The sequence below is a fragment of the Populus euphratica genome, unplaced genomic scaffold (assembly GCF_000495115.2).
Source record: "Populus euphratica unplaced genomic scaffold, PopEup_1.0 scaffold1030.1, whole genome shotgun sequence".
In the NCBI taxonomy this organism is placed as follows: domain Eukaryota; kingdom Viridiplantae; phylum Streptophyta; class Magnoliopsida; order Malpighiales; family Salicaceae; genus Populus; species Populus euphratica.
This window is the reverse complement of record NW_011500889.1, coordinates 1-22673: the sequence shown is the minus strand read 5'-3', so window position 1 is coordinate 22673 and position 22673 is coordinate 1. Positions and strand designations below refer to the sequence as shown.

Sequence of the window (22673 nt, the reverse complement as noted above, 5' to 3'; positions counted from 1 at the left end):
TTGAAAGCCCTAATTTTTAAGGTTTAATCAGATGATATATCACTTGTTTTTAATGAAGAGATTGAGTGACATGTCATATATCTTTATTGATTGAGTTGTTATATTTAGGTAAATGAATGTAACATCTTCGAGCATTTCATAGACTCCAACCACCATTATTCAATAGAAAAGTTTCCCCTTTACAAGTTTGTGCCACCTTTGTTTGGTGTTTGTACCCCTACGAAAGTTCTGCAGAGATTACATAATAGAATAGAAGTTTTGCATGCAGCCACCCCCCACTGAATTTCTCATAGAAATCCTTGCCCCAACGAATACAAACCCTGTTAAGATCTTGTTTACCTGCATAAAATCTCTCTCACTCTCCCATTTCAAAATAACAAGTTACATCTCTATTGATACATCATCATCAGGTAAAACCAAAGGAAATAGAGAATACTTGACTCGAAGAGAGATTTTTCCCTTATCTACATTAAGCTTTGCCCCAGACACGGCCCAGTATCCAGGTGCATCTTGTGGCCCTCTTGTCATCTCTGTTGTGTCAACAAACTTCAAAAGTTTAGGGGTCTGGGCAGCGACTGGTGGGCCTCCTGGGTACAAGGCTGAGTTTATGTTTACCACTGGTTGTGGAGGTTGTTGTTTCTGAGCACTTGAGAAACGAGTACTGATCAATGTGGAAATTATTCCAGATTTCTGGTTCAAGGCAGGGGAACCATCCCATTCAGACCTCCTCAGAGTTGTGGTACCGATGACTCGAGAAAATTGCAGCCGCAAAAATAAAACTTTTTTCAAACCAGACTCTCCAACTTCAAACTGTGCCCCAGTGACAATCGAGAGATCATCTTCCGACTCAACAGGGGCTGTGCAGATATGGGAGAAGCTCTTCCATTTCACTTTCTCATAATATCTGCGGTCAGAGGAGAAATCTGAAATGTTTCCACCTCGTTCATCTGCAAGCTGGAAGGTCTTTGGCAGTGAAGATAAGTGCTGCAAGTGAATCGCTAAGCAGTTGCTTCTTTTACCTTCTAAGTACAGTCTAAGGCCAGTAACCGGCTTCTTCCCCACATCAACCTGCCATGTATTGTTAAAAAAATAAATACAACAGCAAGGTGCTGAGCATCATCTACTTTCCCTTATTATAGAAATTTACTGCTCTCAGACGAAGTCAATCACAATGTAATGGTTACTAATGACAACATAGGATAGCTACTTTTACTCTGTAAAATGTGTTTTTTCCACTCTTAATCTTCGAAGTAAGACTGTGAGACAGGATTTATGATCGCTTTGAGATGCAATTACTTTCCAAGTGGTACTATGATCTCATATATGATGAATAACAATAGAATGGGCTTCGGTTTCTTCAATGAAGAGAATGAAAAATTTGAAAGCAAAATGCAAGGCCCTAACAAAAGAAAGGAAAAAACAATCCCACAAAGCAAAACATGATGGTAAGAGCATTACTGGTGTTGTGTTAACATAAAGCTTAGGACCCATGAGGCTGAACTGCAAAGATGCGTTACTTTGTTGCTTCCTGTCAGGACCAAGGGCAAGCTCACCAAATACTGGTGCCCATTGCCTTGGAAGTTGAAACTCCAGAAATTGGTGTAATTCATCAAGTGGTGGCTTATCTGCACTCAGAAACAGGTCAAACCAAACAATAGGTAAGACAGCCAAAAAAATTCAGTGAGCGTGAAAATCCAACTAAAGATTTTAATTTTGCTATCATTTTACAATATACAGCCAAATGCATGCCATCTAACCCATCCTTATTTGTTGGTAATTTAAATAAACAGTAGTTTCCTTTCAGCTTTGAAATGTATTTTCTTCGGCAAGTATTCCATAGGAACACAATGAATGTGCACTATCAGATTCTCATCTTCACAAATTGCACTACATCAACATGCAAATTCTAGAAGAAATTTCATGCTTACATCGGATATAGAGATTAATGGCATGGGTCAAAAATCCACTCCCATTGATTCCACTCAATAATGACGTGATTGGCACAAATGACATTGAGATAACATCAGGTTCAGTCTGAACAGTCTGACACCACTCCTTGTGTGGTAGGTTTTTATTTCCACCTTTGCGCTTGCTAATGAATTTAATGTGCTGCAAATTAAACACAAATTTGACAAAATCTAACATGAGGCATTCAGGCCATATGGAAGAAAAAGGAGAGTCAACTAAACTAAAACAACAACCACTGCACAATCTGTAGCCTGTAGGGATTATAATCAAATTTCAGTATGCCAGTTGCGGAATGTTAGGAAACTAGGAATTTATTCACATTTTTAACAAGTGTACCTCTGTCTGGGAATAAGAACTAGATGGCAATTGGTCCATGAATGGCAGCCCCTGCAGCTGGAGAACCTGGGAAGAAAAATGACCAAATTAAGCTATGAAACATATCCACACGAGATTCTTGAATTTCATTCATGTCAAATTATGAGAGGGGGCATAGATAGATTGATTGATTTTCTAACCTTTTCTTTGTCATAAAATTTATCAGAATTCACGGTACTCCTTCCACCATCTACAAACATTTTGTCAGCCATATCCTTTAATTTTTTCTGTACATCAACAGGTGGGAGAGGCGATGAATGTTGTTGCTTCATACATATCATGTCCTTTCCGCCCATTTTGATGCCAACAATAACATGCGTACCATACTTCTCAATAAAACTGGAAAGAAACAGTGAAGTCAGAACAAAGCTATCAAGGATATACCAATTATCAGTGCAATAAGAAGCATAAAAGGTCAAAGAAATCTCATGTCTGTTTCAGTTGTACAAAGCATATAATCAATTATCAATGTAATACGTATCACTAACAGGGTTAAATTTCTACAAATTGAATACTCAGTCTATAACACAGATGCACACAACAATCAATACAACCAAAGTACAGACACTCCAACAAGTAAGAACATGTCATAGTTGAATGGCAGAATCAAACTTTTTGGTAATTCTAATACAGCTATCCCATTGCAGATCCATTATTTATATAGGAAAGGTTAAAGATGACCAATGCTGACATGAGAGAGACATAAGAATACTAACATTTGTTTATTGAGTGCCCGTTGAGCTACAGATATATTAAACACTTAAGCATATGTGCTGATAACCATGCAACATTTTATTTTTCTTAACTTACGATTACAGACAGAACATAGCCAAGGTTTTCCTTCGGAAGTATTAAGTCTTATTTGTAAGATATTACACAGAGCCTTAAATATAGGAAACTATTGGTCTGCTAAACACCTTAAACTCCATTCCCTTCCTTAGATCAACAAAGCCGAGTAAATAATCCCGCCAACAAGAAATCTATTAAGAAATGATCATAACAGACCTTCAATGATCAACTCACATTCACTTTTGCTAACTTCATAGTCTCCAAACAAGTTAAAGAAAATCCAATGCAAAGTGAAACTGGTGATAAAATCCTGTGGCACTAATGAAATACATTAACAATAGGATTTCAATGACCCATCATTAGTTTCCATCTCATATTTTAAAATACTTGCATCTAAGTTCTTTCCAATATTTTCAATAAAATTGCATTTCAGGTATTACCACCCTAATATACTGAATCACAGGATACCGCACCAAAGGATGATTGTTTTGTCATGAATTTTACATCCAAATATACCAAAACTTTGCCCAGTGTTGTGGCTGAAAAATTTAATCGGACCACGAACACATTATGTTCTTGTTGTCACAAATATGCCAGCTTCAACCAATAATTGTAAAATTCCCTAGACTTACCATTCGGTGAATCAGTATTGGTAAGATTTATATGGTCAGAATTATTCCAAGCTTAGATATGGTGTGAGAAAAACTTGAAATATGATCACAAGGTGAAGAAAAAACAAGCATCCTCTTCTGATCTAGATGTGAAGTGACAATCAAATCAAAAGAGCTTTGAGGTTATATATGGAAACCTCATTGAGCTCTTTGAAGATATGTTTTAGAAGCCACAGAATCTCACCTTGCCAATGCAGCAGGTTCCCATGATGATGGTACAGCTTCTTTAACATGATCACACAGCACCACCTGCGACTTATCTAGTGCAATGCTGTAAAGAGTGATGTTAACGCCATCAAAAGCAAGGGCTTTAGTATTGGCAGCATCTTTCTGCCAAAGTCCTGAAAATTCAAATGCAGAATTGAAATGGCCCGAAGGAATTTTTCCAGAAAGAGATAATTCCTGGTTGAACTGCTCTGACATCTGAAAGCAAAGGGAAAACACTGTGAACTGATGAATCAAGCCACTTATATCTCTAACCAAACACCATTATAATCCATTAAAAAGCAATCTATATCCTTGGTTGTATACTAAAGCATGAAACAATTTAATTTGCTCTTGATTGCAATGCGAATTTCATAACTACTTCCCTATTGATCCCATCTATATTCAATCACAGCTAGCTCTACCCTCAGGGCAGTTTATTCGCACAAAAAAAGAAACGCTCCTTTCATTTTAACACGGCAGTTCAAATCAACAAACTTCCTCAAATTGGACTGTCCAAATGAATTTGAAACTATCATTTGACTATAAGAGGAAGCAAAGAGAGAAAAAGTTCATAGGATAACTTTCTTGTAATCATGGGGCTTAATGAAGCATAGAACAATCTATTCTAACTTTTTTTTTTCATCTTCCTTGAAGAAAAATTGTTGATATTGCAAAATCAACCATAAACTCTCTTGGGCTCGTCACTCATAAGAGACAGCTAAAAGTGCAGAAAATTCTTTAACCTTTTCTTTTCTTAAACAAACACAAAGACAGGTACTTGATCATACAAATTCCATAAATAGAACACAGACACAAAGACAGGAACTCAGACGTGCAAATTCAACAAAGAACACAAATAAAAGCGGACAGCAACATAAACAAAAAGAACAAAGGGTGAATTCCTCTTACCTGTTGAAAAGAAAGAACATCAGAACTAAACCTCAAACGCTCGCCTTTATCACATTTGATAGATTTAGGAACATTAGGAATAGAAAACCCACCAGGAATCACCATATTATGCACTTGTTTACCATCATCATTAATCAATATCAATCTTGGTGAGTTTTTCTTGCAATACTTAAGCCTTAAATCAAAACCCAGATCATATCCTAATCCAATTGCCTCTATTGCTTCTTCTGCAGCTTTTTTCGCACTCCTCATCCTCACAAGTTACAATCTTTCTCACAGATTTTTTAGCTTTCTTTCTTTTTTGGCTCAAACCCCATAAAAGATGAAGTCTTCTTGAGTCTTACTTTTTGCTAATATTGCACTTCTTCTTGTTATTTAACAAAAGTTCTTGCATTTCAATGGATACAAGGAGAAGAAGACGGTCAAAGTTTGATTTTTTATGCGTTTGATATTTTTGTTTCTCATTATTTTATCTTTGAGTTTGAGGTTAGGTGAAAGTGGCTGAAGATCAAGTCAAAGGTTTTGTGCTACTGCAGCCTGCTTGCTTTGGGTCCTTCATATTAATAGGAAAAGCAGAACCCATGTCATCATAGGCTGCTGCTCTATTATTTTTTGATGTAGACTTGTCTTGTTCTTTTTGCACCTTCTTTCTTGCCTTGCCTGCCATTTTTTTAATTTGGTCTTAAATATTGGAACATTTTATCATACATACCAGCTACGTGACTATCGGGATAAATTTATTTATTTTTATAAAATATTATATATATAAATTTTTTAATGTATTTTAGGTCTGTTTAAAAAATAGTTATAATTATTTTTTAAAGTATTTTTATTAAAAAATATTTTTATTTTTAAAAAAATATTTTTAGCACCAGCATATCAAAATAATCTGAAAAAATTAAAAAAAATATCAATTTGAAATAAAAATGTAAAAACAATTTAATTTTTTTAAAAAACATTTTAGAAACACAAAAATAAATAGGAAAATAGTTTAAAAATATATAATTTATTAAAAAATTTATACATATATAATTAAATAAACTAAAAATTATATGCACTAATAAATAAATAAATAATCATTAATGATATCTTGAAAAAGCAATTAACATATATAAATTAAGATATTTAATTTTAAAAAATAAAAAATAAAACATTAAATTGATAAAATAAAATAAAATATTAGGTCTTTGACAAGTTTATCTAACTCAAGATATTAGGTCTGATAATCATATAAAACCTAAAATATTGGGTCAGGTATACCTATAGGATCTAATCGTCTTGAATCTAGTATGTTTGTCACATTTAAATTGCTTGAATTAAGCAATTATGTCGGGCCTAATCCATGTCCGACCCTAGATGGTTCGGTCAGGTAATCATATTAGATTTAAAAGCATGATTGCTACACTTAATTCTTACTTGACCTAAAACGTTTGAATCTAACATGGTTGCATGACTCTAGCACCTTGGACTTGATAGGACTGCTAAATCCAATTCATGGCCATCGGTTTGACAGTCATGCCTGTCTATTTTATCTAAACTATGATTATTATAGCGATTGAAAAATCAAAATCTATATTCTTTAAATCTAAAAACCTATTTTGTAATTCATTTTTCACCCAAAACACATAAAATACCCTAGAAATAATGAGAAACTCATTATTGGCTTAAAAAACCCAAAACATTGTTTCAAAAATTAAACTCAACCAGAAACTAAAAATCAATCCAAGTTAAGATTTTTTTTTCATGAATTTTTAAGATATAAAAATAACTAATATGAACTTTCTATATCAAATGAAATAATTTGATACAAAATTTTTTTATTTTGGTTGTCTAAACTAGCATCAACATTAAGTTTTTTTTTCTATTATTAAAATCAGACGACTCTTCTCTTTTCTTTTTCAATCATGAACCTAAAATTAATAAAAATAAATTTTCATATTAAAACAAAATTGAAACAATTTTGGGAACCGTAATTATATAATTTGTATAATTTTTTAAATTGGAGGATCAAAAGTGAAAAAAATTTTACATAATGATAATATACATTGAAAATCTCACCTGTGTTTTAGTATATAAATAATATGTTTTTAAGAGATGGGATATCCTCACATATTTTTGGTTGATTCTCAATAAAATTCTAAACATATTCATTAGTGTTTTAATTTTTCTTCCTAAACTAACTTAATTAAAAAAATAATTCTCAAACCAAAACCAAATATCGCAAATATCACAAGTATTAATTTTTTTTTACAATATGAAATTATTTATTTATTTTTTACTTGAAATACATCTAGTCCCTCAATTTTTATATTTAGCTAACTTTAGTTTAATTATTATTGTTATTATCTTACATATTTGTTTTTTTAAAATAAACTTAATTTTATTTAAGTTGAGCAAAAAAATTATTTATTTTTTTGTTTTTCCAAAGATTATTCCATTATTTTTTAGAAGATCTCCTATTTTGATATACAAAACCTATATCCAAACTTACATATAAAAAGCTAATTACTATATGAAGTTTTCACAACTTCATAATTGTTCAAGATTGATTAATACAAGGAAGAATTTGCTGAAGTGCCCATATGAGGAACGTGTTCTACCTGTCTGCCTTGGACAATTGTTTCGACCCTTCCAAGAGATACACATGCACACGTGCAAGCTTTTTTTCCTAAAAGAAAACCATAGATTAGCCCCTAACCATTTTACTAATCGATAAATAGGTCCACCTATAATATACAATTTCAATTAAGTCCCTTACCTCTAGAGTTCCTCAATTAGATCTCTCATTTAATGTCATCACTAGCTATTAAAATAAAAAAAATCATTATCTTTTTATTGCATGCCATATGCACTTTAGGGAAAAGATTAATGGATATGATTGAGGAATAGTAGCAAGTGGGATGTTCACTTGATATAAATTATTAGGTTGGAATCTTATTGAAAATTAGAAATACTTTGGGACTAATTTGAAAATTCCTTTTCTTTTCCTTTTAGTTTCTCAATTTTCGAAGGTTATGTGGTAGGGGTGTTAGTGTTTGATGAGTTTCTCAAGATTCAAATCATTTCATATACTTAATTTTAATTCCTATAGATCGAATTCCATGAATATGAATTAGTAGTGTTGATCTCCATTTGCTGGCCACCTTTTAGTTCAAGTTATAAAACGGGCTCTTTATAACTTAAACATGTTCAATTGTATTTATTTATTTACTGTGGTCTTGCATTTAGATTGACCTCTTGGACAATTAAAAACAATAGTTTATTTGAATTTAATAGATATTAACTTGATTTAATTTAAATAAATGAGTTTTATTAGATTGTTATTTTACTCAATGAATAATGAATATAATATAGATATTATTAAATTGATGTGAAACTCAATTCAAGATATATATTTGTATTATATACATGTACATGTAGAATATTTATATTTTTTTAATTCAATATATTATACCCATCTCATTGACATGATGCGTATAATAGTTATCAATTAATATATATATATATATATATATATATATATATATATACTGTTATTTAATATTTAACATAAAATAAAATAATAATATATTTTTTAATATATATATATATATAATTTAAAAAATATATTATTATTTTATTTTATGTTAAATATTAAATAACAGTCGAATAATAGATATTCATATGTATATTCAAATCCGATAGATAAGCTATATCTAAATTTCTTTTAATTGATGGATAATGAATTAATTTCATGGAGATAATGTTTCCAAGCAATCCCTTTAGCTTGTCCAATCATCCAAAGTGAGGCCCCAGGTAGACTTGGAAGTGGTCTTGGACAGCAACGAGCCCAACGGTGCCATTTGTCATTACAGCTGATGTACATGCAGTGTCAACTTGGGAGATTAAAAAAGATGCGATCCTAATTATTCCAAAAACTTTTTCTAAAAATTAAAATAAAATTAACTTCTTCTTCCTGTAACCTGAATTTCTCACCAGATCTTGAAATGAGTGGAGTTCTATAATTTTGGCATTAATGGGCAATGAAGGTTAGTCGGGAGTATCACAGCTATAAGAAGGCCCAAGGCATGTGATTGCTTGTGCCCCCTGTTTTTATGATGATTATTAGTACCACCTGCTCTGTCAGGAAGGAAAAGATGGATTAAATGGAGTGATGTAGCGTTACCTAATTAGATTTTAAATTTATTTTATAAAAATTATTAATTTAAATTTTATAAATTTAAAAATTTAAAATTATTAAAAACTTATATAATCATTAATTTTAAAAACAATAGAATCTGAGACCCCCGTTATTTTTTTTTTTAAATAAAAACCAAAGAGGGATTGGCAGACAAATGAAGGAATTTGTTTAGGTGACTGGGGCTAAGAGTTGCATTATAACAAACAGTTGATCTAACAAGTGACAGAAGGGATATATTACACATTCAGGCTGAATCGAAGCAAAAGAAAGACTGGTGAATTTGCTTAAAGAACTATTGCCTGCATTCAGCCATCATTCTTCCATCAGAATATGATTAGACATTCTACTTGCCATTTGACATCCGGACAGTTTTAGGTCAACTCTGCAATGAAGAGGGTGAGTGCATTTAATCAAGTTGGTTGTGCAAGTTCCATGATTTCCAGGAAAGTTGACTATTAATAATGTAAAAAAAAAAAAAACACATCTCTTTCCACATATCATATTTCCCTTTCCCAGATGACATGTTTATAATTGGCGGTGGCAGAGTTGTTTAGCTCTTACAGGATCATTACATGTAAACTACCAATCGATGATGCTGCAAAAGACTGTACATTGGCAACAAAATAATACTGTTGTACATGGGTTCTCAGTCCTAAGCTTTTAATGTCAAAGAATGTCAAGACCGTTGTTGTGCTTCTAGTGAACTTGGTGGGGACTGGGAATACAATTCGAGCTCCACTAAAAATACTGTATTTGATTTTGCAAAACTTGTTTAACTAATAAATGATGCGGACGAAGTTTTCCTGCTGAATAAGGAAGCTTTGCAGGTACAAATACTAAATGTATGTCAACTATAACCTAGTTATACTCAGTCAGAAATATCATCCCCATATATTCCGTTACTGATATCCGGATCAGCAACAGGTTTACTTCTTATTTTTGACAATCTGCCATAAGATTTCACGGGTTTCCTGCCTTTCTCTGCCTGCAATTCCAACCCCTTTTCTGAAGGTTTTCGTTTTCTCTTCATGCGTGTCCCTCCTGTGTCCTCTGTAAGGAAATCCATTGCAGCATACGAGTTAGACACCAGACACCACTTGACAAAGAAATTAACACGGAACACTTTAGAGTCAGGTTGCTTAAAAGACTCGAATACCAAAAGCCTAGGAATTTAGGCATGATATCATCAGAATTCCATCTGCTAAAACTATACAATTTCATTTTTCACATTGGAGATCAACTATCATACACAAACAGCATTTTCCTAGAAAGACAAGTATAGTGTGGTCTACAACTATTGACAAATCAGGCATGTGGAAAATGTTAATGTTTTTAAGATAAATCTTGAATCCCAGTTCATGGTATGAAGTGAGATTATTAACAAACCTCACTGCATGATCATTAGTTATAAGAAAATCACCACTAACAAACCTCACAGCATGATCATTAGTTATAAGAAAATCACCACTTAAAGAATCTTTAAAAATACATATGGTCTTACCTTCAAGAGGACTTGATGCATGATTCATTGCTTGTCCATTCTGTCCAGCTTCTTCAGAAAGCGGGGATCCAGAGTTATTAGAATCCATCAACTTTGAAGAACTTCCCACACACTTGTCTTGTTGCTCAGGAACGTCAGGACATGGGGTAGCTGGCAAGAAACATATTTCTTCTTGAGACATATCTGAATCACTGAAAGCATCTTTCTCCACTGTGACAATATCAACTTCATCATCTTCATTAATATCTGATTCTTTTACCTGCAAGCATACATATACTTTGAGAATCATAGAAACGGACAAAAGACTAGCTTGACCAGCCTTTTTGTGTTTACCTTTTCAGTTTCAGGTATCAAATCAAATTCATCTTCGCGTTCCACGTACTCCTCATTCTCCTCTAGCTCTTTGAAGTCCGGGGCAAATGCACTCCAGTTCTCAGTATGGTCCTTAGCCCAAACATAAACCATGCCAGTCAAGGAAACAGAGACGATAATGGGGTGAACAGGATGCCATGCCAAATCAATCAATGCTTCTTTTGGACCTTCAAGGATTTTTACAAGATGTCCAACCCTATCCCATATGTAAATCTTGTGCTCTCCCTTGCTTGCAGAACCACCAATTACCCATTCCCCATCACCACTGAAACAAGGTGCTTTCCAGTGCACTTTGGTGATAGTATCCTGGAACTCCCGGAAAAGTGCTAAGCACTTTGATCCAACAGCCTTCATTTTCTCAACACCAGCTACCTCGTCAACAGTCTTGTTCAGGTGCCCCAGCGCAGTGAGACCATCTTTCAGGGGAAGAAGATTTTCATATATCCTAATTGTCCGGTCATTTGAATTTGTGAGAAGATACTGACCATCTCTGCTGAACACTATGTTCTTGATAACAGCACCACCAGGAGCGGGAACCATGGCATGCACATGAATGCTTTTGTGATCTATTATAAGTATTTCTCCTTTAGAGTTTCCCACATAAACCAGATCCCCAAACTTGTTAAAGCATGCAGCAGTTGGGGTGTAAGGGGGACCATCAGAGGGTTTATTACGTGATGGAGGGGCAGGCCCACTGTCCGCTTCAAGTACTGTAACTGGTAGCACAGTGGTGTTTAATTTGTTAAAATCTACAATCATGGGAGCAGATGAAAGTGGGCATGTCAGGCAGAGAGATGGAGTAGAGGAACCAGGATGTAGTCGGGCTAGTAGTGGGGTGTGATGAAGAGTAATACGTGTAATCTTCTCTCCACTGACAACATCCCAAAGTATTAGTGATTTGTCAGCAGATGACACAAGAATACGATGACCATACTTTGACCAGCAGATACTTGTTATGGCAGCAATACAATCTTTATCCCGGAGCTCTTTTGCAACTCCCCTGGTCTCAAAGTCCCAAATAACACAACTTCCATCAGCACATCCAGCTGGCAAAGAAAACAAAAGCAATTAGGAAATCAGAATATCTTCAAACAATACTGACATATTTCTTTAAGTGGTGAAAAATGAAGAGCGATAAAAATAACCAAGGCCTTAAAGCACGGGCAGAAAGGAATGGTTTCCTTATCAAAGCATAAATCCAGGCTCGAATAAAATCAAGATGAAACACATATTTTCAAGGATTGCATAATGCATCTCAAAGAACTCCTTATACTGACATTCTACCAGAATTCCAAATGGATGGCTTTATCTATTGCAGGAATTCACCTTCTTCTTATGCTCAGCACCATTGACACGCACAACTATAACATAAAATCCGTGTGTACTACAGAACTTTATAGGTCATTACTGATAAATCCATGCTCACTACAACTCTTGGTGGAGGCCATTACTGATAAAGCCATGCTCACTACACCTTTTGGTGGTTCCTTGTACCACAGCACATATAACATCCATGAGACATAGCTGAAAAATTGCTCATTTGAATGGTTTTTTCAAGGCTTTCAGGAAACCATTTGCAATAGGCTAGACACAAGTGAAGAGCCTAAAAGATTGAACTAATCTTAAGTGATTAACAGGGAGAGGCTTCACAGATAAAGACAATAGAGGTTCGCTCCAAATTATTAGACAATAATCTTTCTAGTTTCTCCAATCCATGTATGGTATCCTAACTAGAAACCACTAATAATAACAATCAATTAACTACAAATTATATCGCCTCTATTGCCATTCAAACCACTAAAACCATGCTCATCTAAGCCCACACAAAGAAGATTAATAAAAACAAGACATTACTATCCATCTACCCTCGACAAAATCAAATAGTTCATTAAAAATACCATTAACATCAACAATAAAACTCATAAAACCCCAAAATTAATACCTTGCGGCATTCTTCCCTGGAAATTTAATTCCTCTTATACACAAAACTCTACATTATCTCCAAAAACTAAATAAAACAAAAAATTTACACAAGCATAGTAGCAAAAAACCATCACGAAAACACCAAGAACAATCAAACTAATAAAAAGCAATCAAGACCCACAATAGCTTAGCAGTCTAGCTAACCACTACTACCTACATTACTAAGGAACAAAAAGCTCTAATCACATACCAGCAAGAAGCGTGCCGCGGCGATTGAAAGCAATGCACTTCGTAACCCCATGATGCAAATACTCCTCTATTACCTCTGGGAAATCCCCTTGCAGTGGATCTTTTCAAGAAAAAAAACCCAGAACATTAGCCGAAATTAGTACAGTAAAATACAATATTTCAGCACATAAACGAAAACCCAGAAATAAAATAAGCTAAAGAAAAGCAAAGAGAGAGAGAGAGCTGACCAATAATTGGTGCATTCATGGGACTGTTGCTGAATTTTCCCTAATTCTTATGTTGCTGACAATAAACTTAAAAAGAAAGAAACTTTGGTTTATGTTTTTTAATCTTTCTAGTGTAGTGAGTAAGGATGAAAGTAGAGTCGGAGGAGGAGAATTGTGGCGTCGTGGCGGCGCGGCGGAGGAGGAGTTTTGTCGTGGGGAAGACCGGGAAGGGAAGTCGAGTTCTGTTACGATTCCGAGAGTGAGGGAAGTTAAATTATTTTCGGATATTTTATGTTCATCTAACAAAACGCTACGACTCTTTTTATAGTTTTTTTAAATTTTTTAATCTAAAGTAAATGGTAAAATATATTTTAGCACCTAGAGTTTCAGAAAGAGTTCACTTAAGTCCCTATAATATTTCTTAATGTTAGATCTATAGTTTCCAAAAGTATCAATTTAGTCCTTTTCTGTTACGTAGACATAGGCAATGTATCTTGTCTTGATGTATTTATATATTGAAGGATTAAAAGTTAGTGGAAATAGAAAAAATTAATAATAATATTAATGCTAGTAATAATTCTGAAAGAAAATTAAAAATTAATTGGTGTGTAGTTTGAGATAAAAAAAAAAACAGTAACATTGCTTGGAGGGTCACGATTATCTTATAAAAAAACACCAATTTATGGGGGTAATGATTGCCTTTTAATAATTCATCTGATAATAAATAAATAAAAGTTTACTATTGTAAAATTTAGTACCCTCTTAACCTCTACCATGCATAATGTGTCTTCTATGTAGAATATTAACCTTATCACATATTAAAAAAATATTAAAAGAAATAGTGATTTTATTGTATATTTATTTATTGTTTATTTTATGATAAATCACTATAAATTAAAATAATAATTTTTAAAAAAAATATTTTGACACTTAATTTTTTATTTTGCACAATTAAACTTTTTTAGGTCTAAATTAATAATCAATCATTTTTTTTATGAGAAGATGAAATTGATAAGTAGAGAATTAATGTGGAAAACACAAGCAAAATAGGTGATATATTCTAATTTCATCTAAAAATTTTAGTTTAGTCCCTTATCTTTTTAATTTAATAGCTGATCAATTCCTTAGGTTTTTTAAAATTCAAATTTGTTACCAAATTTTATTTCAATTCTCATTCTTTTTAACTTAATAAGTGATCCTTTTAACTTTATTTTACCTTTTTTTTTTTAGAGGATAGAGAGATTTTGCTGGATTTTAGTATAGAGAGAGTTCATTGTTGATACCTTTTTCTGACTATCAAAATTATTAAATTGGTGTCAATGAGTTTTAGTAAGTGATGAAAGTATTATGGTGATTATTTTAAGTCTCCATATAACCTAAAAATCATATGTAAATAGAGGATGTGATATTTTTTTTAGTTTGATTTAGTAGCTTGAAATATTTTTTGGGGTTTATTAAATTGATAGATTAGTTTCTTGGTATTCTAAGTGTGCTTGTAAGATTTTTTTTAGTGAAATGAGTTGAAAAACAAGTTTTTTAACCTATAACCTTGATTTTACAGTTACTACAATGATGAGTGAAATCTAGATTGACAGATAATAAGTTGTTTGTCATATAGAGTGATGTGTTATTTACCTATTTTTTTAAAATAAAAACATATAACAAGTCGTTTATTTTTTAAAATAAAAAAATAATGAGTCTGGGCTTGAACACCTACATGCCAAGGCTTTTCTTTTTAAATTCCCAGGGTGTTGGGTCATTAGGTCGCACTACAAGGCTTTTTTTTTCAACTCTTTATATATATATATATAAAAGTTAGATACAAATTATAAAAAAAATAAAATTATTGAACCCAATTAAAATCAATGATCTGAATCACAATTTTGATGGGTTAAACCATGTCATCTAGGCTATTATTATTTTCTCTTTTTGTATGCATTTTCTTGTCCCTTAATTTTTTAAAATACAATTCCTTCCTTATCAATAAACTATTATTTTATTTAAATTAAAAATTTTATAAATAAAATTTTATCTTTTGTTGTCAATGATTTGTCTTTGCTTTCTCATTCCCACATGCTCTTTATGATTTTTTTCTTTTTAAAAAAATATTTCATGCAAAAGGTTGACAAACACTTTATTGTCATATAAATCTATTAAATAAAAAATAATCTCTAGGATGAAAAACTATTGAATTCAAATGTGTGGTTGACTTGCATCGTAAGTTTGAATTGTTCACCTGAAAATCGCATGGTGTTTTTTGAATTGAGTGTTGTTTTTAACTAGTTTTGTCCTTGAATGTTGATTTAATTAAAAATTATCCCAACAAGTTTTACATATCAATCTCAATAGATCTAATATATTTTCATCTTAATATGAGATAAAAATATTATTCACATTATAATTAATTTAAATTTACTCTAACCTAACATAATCCAAGTCAATGGGCTAGAGTTTAAGGTTTCAATTTACAATAGATTTGGATGGTATCATCTTTTTATATGGTTATTTTAATTTCATGTTTTAGATTGCGAGTTTTATATATTAGTTTAGCTTTGCTAAATACAATATATTTTTTAATTTATTTCTTATGTTGTCTTATTTTTTATTATATTATTAAATTAATCAAGATTTAAATCCTAGTTATTAAGTTTTTTTTTTATTTCTTTAAAAATATAATTGTTTTTTGAATTTTTTTTTTAATCTGCTCTGCGTACCACCAATCTAATATATGTTGGGAAAATATAGATTTGAAGGAGAAAAAAAAAATCACTAGATGTACAACTAGTAAATACACAAACACATCTCATATATTACTGCACGTATTAATTACTATGCTGATTTGAGATTTTTTTTCACTGTGTTAGTATTTAAATTACCACAACCTACATTCTTAAGCATTATTGATATGTGATAGTATAATATAATAATTCTAAAATATTCAACAAAAGTTTCATAACATTGTTACCATCCCCTAGTTAAGTGCAAAAGTTAGCATTCGATGTTAAGGGTAAGAGATTAGTATCAGACTTTGCAAAATTTACCTCGTATTCCTCTTGGCCTTTCCCTGTTTAATTTGGTATTTAAATAGTAAATACCATGGTTATTAAAACCAATCTATCCAACAAGTCAACTTGTTGACCCACCTGTCAGATCTCGAGATCATACCAGACTGAATTTTACATTACAACCAGTAGAAGTTAACATGTGTGATATAATCTTCCATAAATTTTTTTTTTTTTATAAAATGCATTGTATAAACGTCAAACTATACTTTCAAAATGTTTATGTTTGAAACCATAGTTTGATTTCAATTAATTTAGTACTTAAATAGTAAATTTTATTATTATTAAACTTAATGCAACCAATAAATCCCATGCTTTGGCCGACTTTTAAATTTACAAGGGTGGAAGTTGAACTACGTGATCTACTCCACTTGTAACTGGAGATTTGATTCTTATTAAGTTTTTTTTTTTTTCATAATCACAATGAAATATATTATCCGAATATTTAATTATATTTTTAAATTTTTTATGTTGAAATCATAATTTAATTTTAATTAATTTGGTATTTAAATAATAAATATTATCTTATTAAACCTGATATAACCAATACATCAACTCATTTACTTACCTATTAAATTCCTAATCTAAGCTTAAATTATAATCGATGGAAGTTAATTCATGTGATTTAGTTTTTATTAAGTTGTTTTTTTATTAATCACAATGAAACACATTATATAAATATTGAATTATATTTTTAAAGTGTTTATATCAAAAATTATAATTCGATTTAATTTTAATAAGTGTGTTCTATTTCATTTATAATTTTCTTAACCAATTGACTTAGTTAAAAGTCATTTGATTTTTTTAAAAAATATATTATTTTAAGCTAGATTAATATCCTTAATTCATGACTTAAACTTCTATAAGTTGAACTGAGTTTAATAATTTTATTAAAACTATTAAAAATAGGAATAAGAAATACATTTAAGTACTTAGTCTTAATTTACCTCGAACATTTATGAAGCAAATTAATCATCAAACAACACTTAATTTAATTTTGTGGATCCCCTTCTCTACATCACTTGAGTCGCACCAGTTGATGTCCTCGTTTCCATGTTATGTTCTGTGATATCCCCATGCTTGGTTGCATCATATTTTTCTCCATCACCCCACAATGCATAAGCCTCCTCACCATGCACAGCATCATCCCCAATAAGCAATTGTTCCTCAGACATTCTCAATGGTATCACAAAGTTTATCACTACACAAATAATTGATGTAACGACAACGTTCCATCCAATAATGAAAGCACCGCCAACTAGTTGTTTGAGTATTTGGATTCCACCGGAACCACCATAGACACCGCCCCTTGAGTTTGTCACCGGCAAAAATAGTGCACAGAGCTCAGGTTCTGCAAAGAGGCCTGTTAGAACACCCCCTAGAAGGCCAGCAACAGCATGAGTGTGAAACACTCCTAGTGTGTCATCAATTTTTTGCAGTAGTGTCCATCTTTTGTGAACAATCATCATGGTAAACCATGGAACACTACCAGATAAAATTCCCATGATTATGGCAGCCCATCCCTGAACAAGACCTGAAAAATATATAATTATAGAAACTCCAAATCAACCTTATTTTACGAATCACCAATAATTTTTTTCCAATTCAAATCAATTAAAACTCCAAATCTACCATGTCTCAAATCTAACTGGCAGGCGGATTGTCGTTTTACAACATAGGATTTCAGTGCTACAAAAATCCGTAGCAAAACGTCTGAGAAAAGAATACCATTTCTAATTTGAACTTCAGTATCTAGCCCCTATGATGGAGGCCTCAGTTTTGAGACAGATGGATTTCAGATCAAGATATAGCGTAATCATTGAAAATTTAGCCTAACTTGGCCCAGTTTACAAACTTTTCATCCATCTTAAATTTGGTGGGTTTTAAATAAAAAAATTCAAAATTTTGCCAAATAGCATGTAGGCCCTATTTGCAAACGATGTCTTAAGAGGGAGCTACATATTTTGACTAAAAAGAAGAGTTACGCGCTGAATGTTACCTAACTACAAAAGAAATGGGCAAAAACGTGGCAATAATTATGGCCACTAAGTTGAAGAGTTAGTTGCAGCTGACCACGATTCTGTGCATTAATGAAGAAATAATGCAGCCTACATTAGTTGAATTCTAGGTGCCACTTTGAAGCCTATAAAAGGTTGTGTTGAGACCAGAAGCATACGTATCAACGGGAGCCAAAGGGGTTCTGCCATTGTGGCAGCGACACGAGTAGCAGCTTTTGTCGGCTGGTAAAATGTGAGTGGTAGAGAAAGACGAGACAGTTACAAGAGAGTGTGGGTATGATGTTTGGTCTTTGTCCGCCATTATTATTGTAAATTGTGGTGTTTCTCTTGTTCAGTAATACTGTCTATTTCATGGATATAAGCAAATTACTGAACATATTGAATCTGTTGTGCTTAGTTTCTGGGCAAAAATCAATTGGATGTCTATGGTATTAGAACTTTGAAGTTACTAACTAATAATGGTATCGAAGCTTCGGTATTCCCAACACCATGGAGATGTTTAATATCTTATATGGATTCAAAGGAAAAGATTTAGAAAGTTTACAAGCTTCAAGCACCATAATTTCATTTAAAAAACATCTTTTTTGAAAAAATTATACTGGAAAATCAAGAGTTTTAAGTTGAAACAATACTTTGAAATGGTTAATCAGGTACAAGTTTATAGCAACTTCGTCAATAATCATATGAACTAAAATCATCAAATTACGTTCTTTGTGGAACATATGAGTTATGTGATCTATATAAACTCCTAAATCTCTTGACTAAGTTACATGGTACTTAATATACCTTTCACTTTCCTGGACACTCTACGATAGTTTTTATTTTTTAAAATATTTTTAAAATATTTTTTTATTTAAAATAATATTAAATTGAATTTTTAATATTTTTTATTATTTTGATATATTATTGTTAAAAATAAAAAAAATATTATTTTGATATATTTTTAATTAAAAAATATTTTTTAAAAATATTCTACATCTCATTGTAAAAAATATTTAAGAAACTTTTAAACTTCAAATACCATGTATCTCTAAATGACTATTTTCATCTTCAAATCTTGTACACAACAACTCATTTGTTTTTGTATTTCAAAAATATTTTTGAAATTTTTTTATTTTAAATTAATATTTTTTTAATATTTTTACATTATTTTGATATGTTATGTCAAAAATCAAAATAAATTTTAAAAAATAAAAAATTATTTTAATATATTTTTAAAGAAAAAATATTTTAAAAAATACTCACTTTAAAAAAATGCAATTTTAGTAGCTTTGCCTTCAATAAGTTGGATTATCCTAAGTTGGACCTCATCAAATTTATATTGAAACATAAGCTTTAGGTAAATGATTTTCTCTTCTACTTTCTTTACCAAAATATCGTTCTACATGGTTGGATCCCACGTGAACAATATTTCCTCCCTAATCTTTTATTTTGAAGTCTATTAAACTAAATTAATCCTTGAGCTGGCTCTTCCTTTTTCATGTTTCCTTCCAATGCCAATGAATGAAAGTTATGAACGAACAAATTAGAACTTATGAAATAATTCTATAAGTTAAATAATTTATGAACAAGCAAGGAACAAAGATGGAAAAGTCAACTGATACTAGGTACTGAGAACTACTCATTTAACACATGTTTTACTATGGATTAAAAAAAATTACACATTCAAGTTGCTTTAATACATTTTTTTATATATATAAAATTCAAAGTGTAAATTGAAAATTCTAATTAAGTAAGATTAAGATATTCTATAACATAAAATTAGACATGCATTTAATTGTGTTTATTGAACTTGTTTATTTAAATAACTAAAGATAAATCCACACCCTAAAAAGTTCATGAATAAAAAGATAAACATAAATGAAATTGATTAAATAAATCTAAGATATAAAAATATTATGCAATGTCAAACACATTACCAATATAATTTAAAAATGAATATTTTTTATTTTAAAAAATAAACTTCATTTGTAAAAAAAATTATAGATGAATTAGAATAAAATTTTAAAAAATAAAATAGAAACAAAACACCTAAAAAAATTTTATATTAAAAAATACATGTAAAAATCATAATCTAGATCATGAGACCGGGTAAATCCATAGAAAAAACTTGAAGATAATCAAAAAATCAATATTAAAAAAAAACTAATACTGAACAATAAGATCGTATAAAGTTGAATTTTCAATAAATTAAATATGAAAAAATAAAACCATGAAAAAAATAATTACATAAAAGGATCCAAAAAAAAGGAGGGTGAGAAAAAACATTAATTAGAAGGATAAAAATTTTCAATTGAAGCGTTTAATTGAATTGAAAAATAGCTTTAATAAAATTAAAAAAAAACCAAAAGAATAAGGGTCAAATTGATGAAATTAAAACAAAAAAAATTTAATTAAATGATGGAATTCAAAGAAAAAGAACTTCAACAAAAGTATCAATAACAAAATTAGAAATTTTTTAAAAATAAGGACTGGAATTGAAACAAAATATACGAGAAATTGCAATTAAATGACTAAATTGAAAAGAATATAAACTTCTATAAATGAAAAAGGAATGAAATAAAAAATTAATAGAATGAGAACTGAAATAAAAAAATAAAAAAAAAAGGATAATGAACTACATTACATGTCAGAAGGGAGAAAGAGAAAAAAAATCAAATAACCACTGGTGACAATAACATATGTTACGTTTTAGAGAGATGGCAAAAGGCTAGTTACATTCACTAGGTAGTGTCACACGTGTTGTCTGAATGGTGCGAATGCCACCCGCGTATCGAGGCGTGTCGAGTATATTTCAGGAGCTTTAAGCATTATAAAATTTAAAAAAATATAAAAATATTGTAATGCCCCCGTGATCTCGATAATTACATAAAATATCTATGTGAAGGTACAAAATACCCTCAAATGCTAAGTTTATGTTTTATCTCTTCCAATGTTAAAAATGTAATTGTATTGTATATTTAAATTTGAAAATCCCAAAATAATTTTATCCAATAACATAATATTTTTTTTTAACTCTAGGAACAAATATATATTTTTATTGTTAAGAAACTTGTGCTAAGTTAAGAAAACTCTTAGTAAATAGTTTTATATTTTGTTTATTTTTTAAATAAAATAATATTTTTATCGTGAAAAAAAAAAATCATCACTCCACCGGAGAAGCTTAATTTTTTTTTTGATGAAAGGATACAAGGATAATTTTATTGCTGGCGAAGATGTATTTTATTGAGTATTGAACCACATCAAAACACCCACACTATTTAATTTAATGTTTTAGGTAATTTGATTTTTCAAGAAAAAGATTATTAAATGCTTAATTCTAACTCCAAGTCCAGTAAAAATCTCAATAGTGAAAATACATGCATGGTGATTGGATCGAGAGCAAACACAACACGGCGAGGGGAGTCGAAATTACCTGCGCCAGGGGTAATGCAAACAAGGCCAGTTATCATGCCCTGAACAGCACCGATGACAGAAGGTTTCTTGAAGAAAATGACATCTAGCCAGGTCCATACAAGAAGACTAGTTGCTGCGCAAATGTTAGTGTTAAGAACGGCCATGGAAGAGTCAATATTGGCAGTGTATGGATCTCCGCCGTTGAAGCCAGCCCATCCCATCCACAGCAACCCTGCCCCTGCTAACATTAGCAGTACATTGTTTGGTGGAAATCTCTCTCTATCCTTTGATGATCTTGGACCTACCTGCATCAGTTAATTGAGAAATTTCTCACCACATACCTTTTGGAAGATTCTCTCCTCACGTCATGGAAGAAATCTTAAGAACAAAACAAAAATATTACATTCTTTTTCTTAGTCAACTCCACTAATCTGACAAAAATATCAATTCTAAAATTATTCGTTATCCTAGTGATGGATTCATTTCTTGCCATGGTTCAAAACTAATTAAGAGTTGGTTTGTTATTGTATTTTAAAAGTAATTCTAAATTTTTATTATTATTTTAAATTAATTTTCTTCTATTTATAAATATTTTAATGTGTTGATGTAAAAAGTAAATTTTAAAAATAAAATAAATATTATTTCTACTTTAAAAAATAACTACTATGTTAATACTAAATTAACATATGTAAGAAATAATTTATGGGAGAGCTAGCTCTTTCATGAGCTATATGAATTAGCTAAATAAAAATTAAATTGTCATTTATATTTTTTTAGCAAGGTTGAAAATTCCACTAAAATCTAGTTTTTTCCTTATATGCAATATGATTTAAGAAAAAAAGAAAAG

At 31.0% G+C, this 22673-nt stretch overlaps 3 protein-coding genes across 4 annotated transcripts; all 3 read right to left on the bottom strand.

Annotated features, from left to right (window-relative positions):
- Positions 1–340: 340 nt before the first annotated feature.
- LOC105116730 (MACPF domain-containing protein At4g24290-like) lies at positions 341–5454 on the bottom strand. The gene is made up of 7 exons (XM_011014185.1): positions 4920–5454; positions 3988–4226; positions 2484–2682; positions 2305–2370; positions 1929–2109; positions 1459–1625; positions 341–1068 (listed from the first exon to the last, which is right to left on the bottom strand). The coding sequence occupies exons 1-7, from the start codon at positions 5169–5171 to the stop codon at positions 382–384; spliced, it is 1791 nt and encodes a 596-aa protein (XP_011012487.1). The 5' UTR covers positions 5172–5454; the 3' UTR covers positions 341–381.
- Positions 5455–9532: 4078 nt separating this feature from the next.
- Positions 9533–13644, bottom strand: LOC105116727 (retinoblastoma-binding protein 5 homolog). Of its 2 annotated transcripts, none has more exons than XM_011014183.1 (5): positions 13372–13644; positions 13146–13244; positions 10934–12018; positions 10601–10859; positions 9533–10149 (listed from the first exon to the last, which is right to left on the bottom strand). In XM_011014183.1, exons 1-5 carry the CDS (start codon positions 13388–13390, stop codon positions 9968–9970), a joined length of 1644 nt encoding a protein of 547 aa, XP_011012485.1. In that variant the 5' UTR covers positions 13391–13644; the 3' UTR covers positions 9533–9967. The 2 variants fall into 2 exon arrangements, with proteins under 2 accessions (XP_011012485.1, XP_011012484.1); XM_011014182.1 differs by lacking the exon at positions 9533–10149 and adding an exon at positions 10229–10485 and having other exon boundaries at positions 10531–10859.
- Positions 13645–17275: 3631 nt separating this feature from the next.
- LOC105116728 (ammonium transporter 3 member 1-like) lies at positions 17276–22365 on the bottom strand. Its single transcript, XM_011014184.1, has 2 exons — positions 21846–22365; positions 17276–17946 (listed from the first exon to the last, which is right to left on the bottom strand). Exons 1-2 carry the CDS (start codon positions 22135–22137, stop codon positions 17426–17428), a joined length of 813 nt encoding a protein of 270 aa, XP_011012486.1. The 5' UTR covers positions 22138–22365; the 3' UTR covers positions 17276–17425.
- Between the last annotated feature and the right edge of the window lie 308 nt (positions 22366–22673).

What these genes read in the sequence shown, in the direction of transcription:
- LOC105116730 (XM_011014185.1), bottom strand. Translation starts at nt 5,171, where the DNA reads ATGAGGAGTGCGAAAAAAGCTGCAGAAGAAGCAATAGAGGCAATTGGA. An exon ending in GTTCTTATTCCCAGACAGAG is followed by an intron (nt 2,110 to 2,304) that starts GTACACTTGTTA and finishes TTTAATTTGCAG; the next exon opens with CACATTAAATTCATTAGCAA. An exon ending in CATTAATCTCTATATCCGAT is followed by an intron (nt 1,626 to 1,928) that starts GTAAGCATGAAA and finishes TTCTGAGTGCAG; the next exon opens with ATAAGCCACCACTTGATGAA.
- LOC105116728 (XM_011014184.1), bottom strand. Translation starts at nt 22,137, where the DNA reads ATGCAGGTAGGTCCAAGATCATCAAAGGATAGAGAGAGATTTCCACCA. An exon ending in TTGCATTACCCCTGGCGCAG is followed by an intron (nt 17,947 to 21,845) that starts GTAATTTCGACT and finishes TATATTTTTCAG; the next exon opens with GTCTTGTTCAGGGATGGGCT.
- LOC105116727 (XM_011014182.1), bottom strand. An exon ending in TGATACCTGAAACTGAAAAG is followed by an intron (nt 10,860 to 10,933) that starts GTAAACACAAAA and finishes GTATGCTTGCAG; the next exon opens with GTAAAAGAATCAGATATTAA. An exon ending in ACTAATGATCATGCTGTGAG is followed by an intron (nt 10,486 to 10,530) that starts GTTTGTTAGTGG and finishes TCATGCAGTGAG; the next exon opens with GTTTGTTAATAATCTCACTT.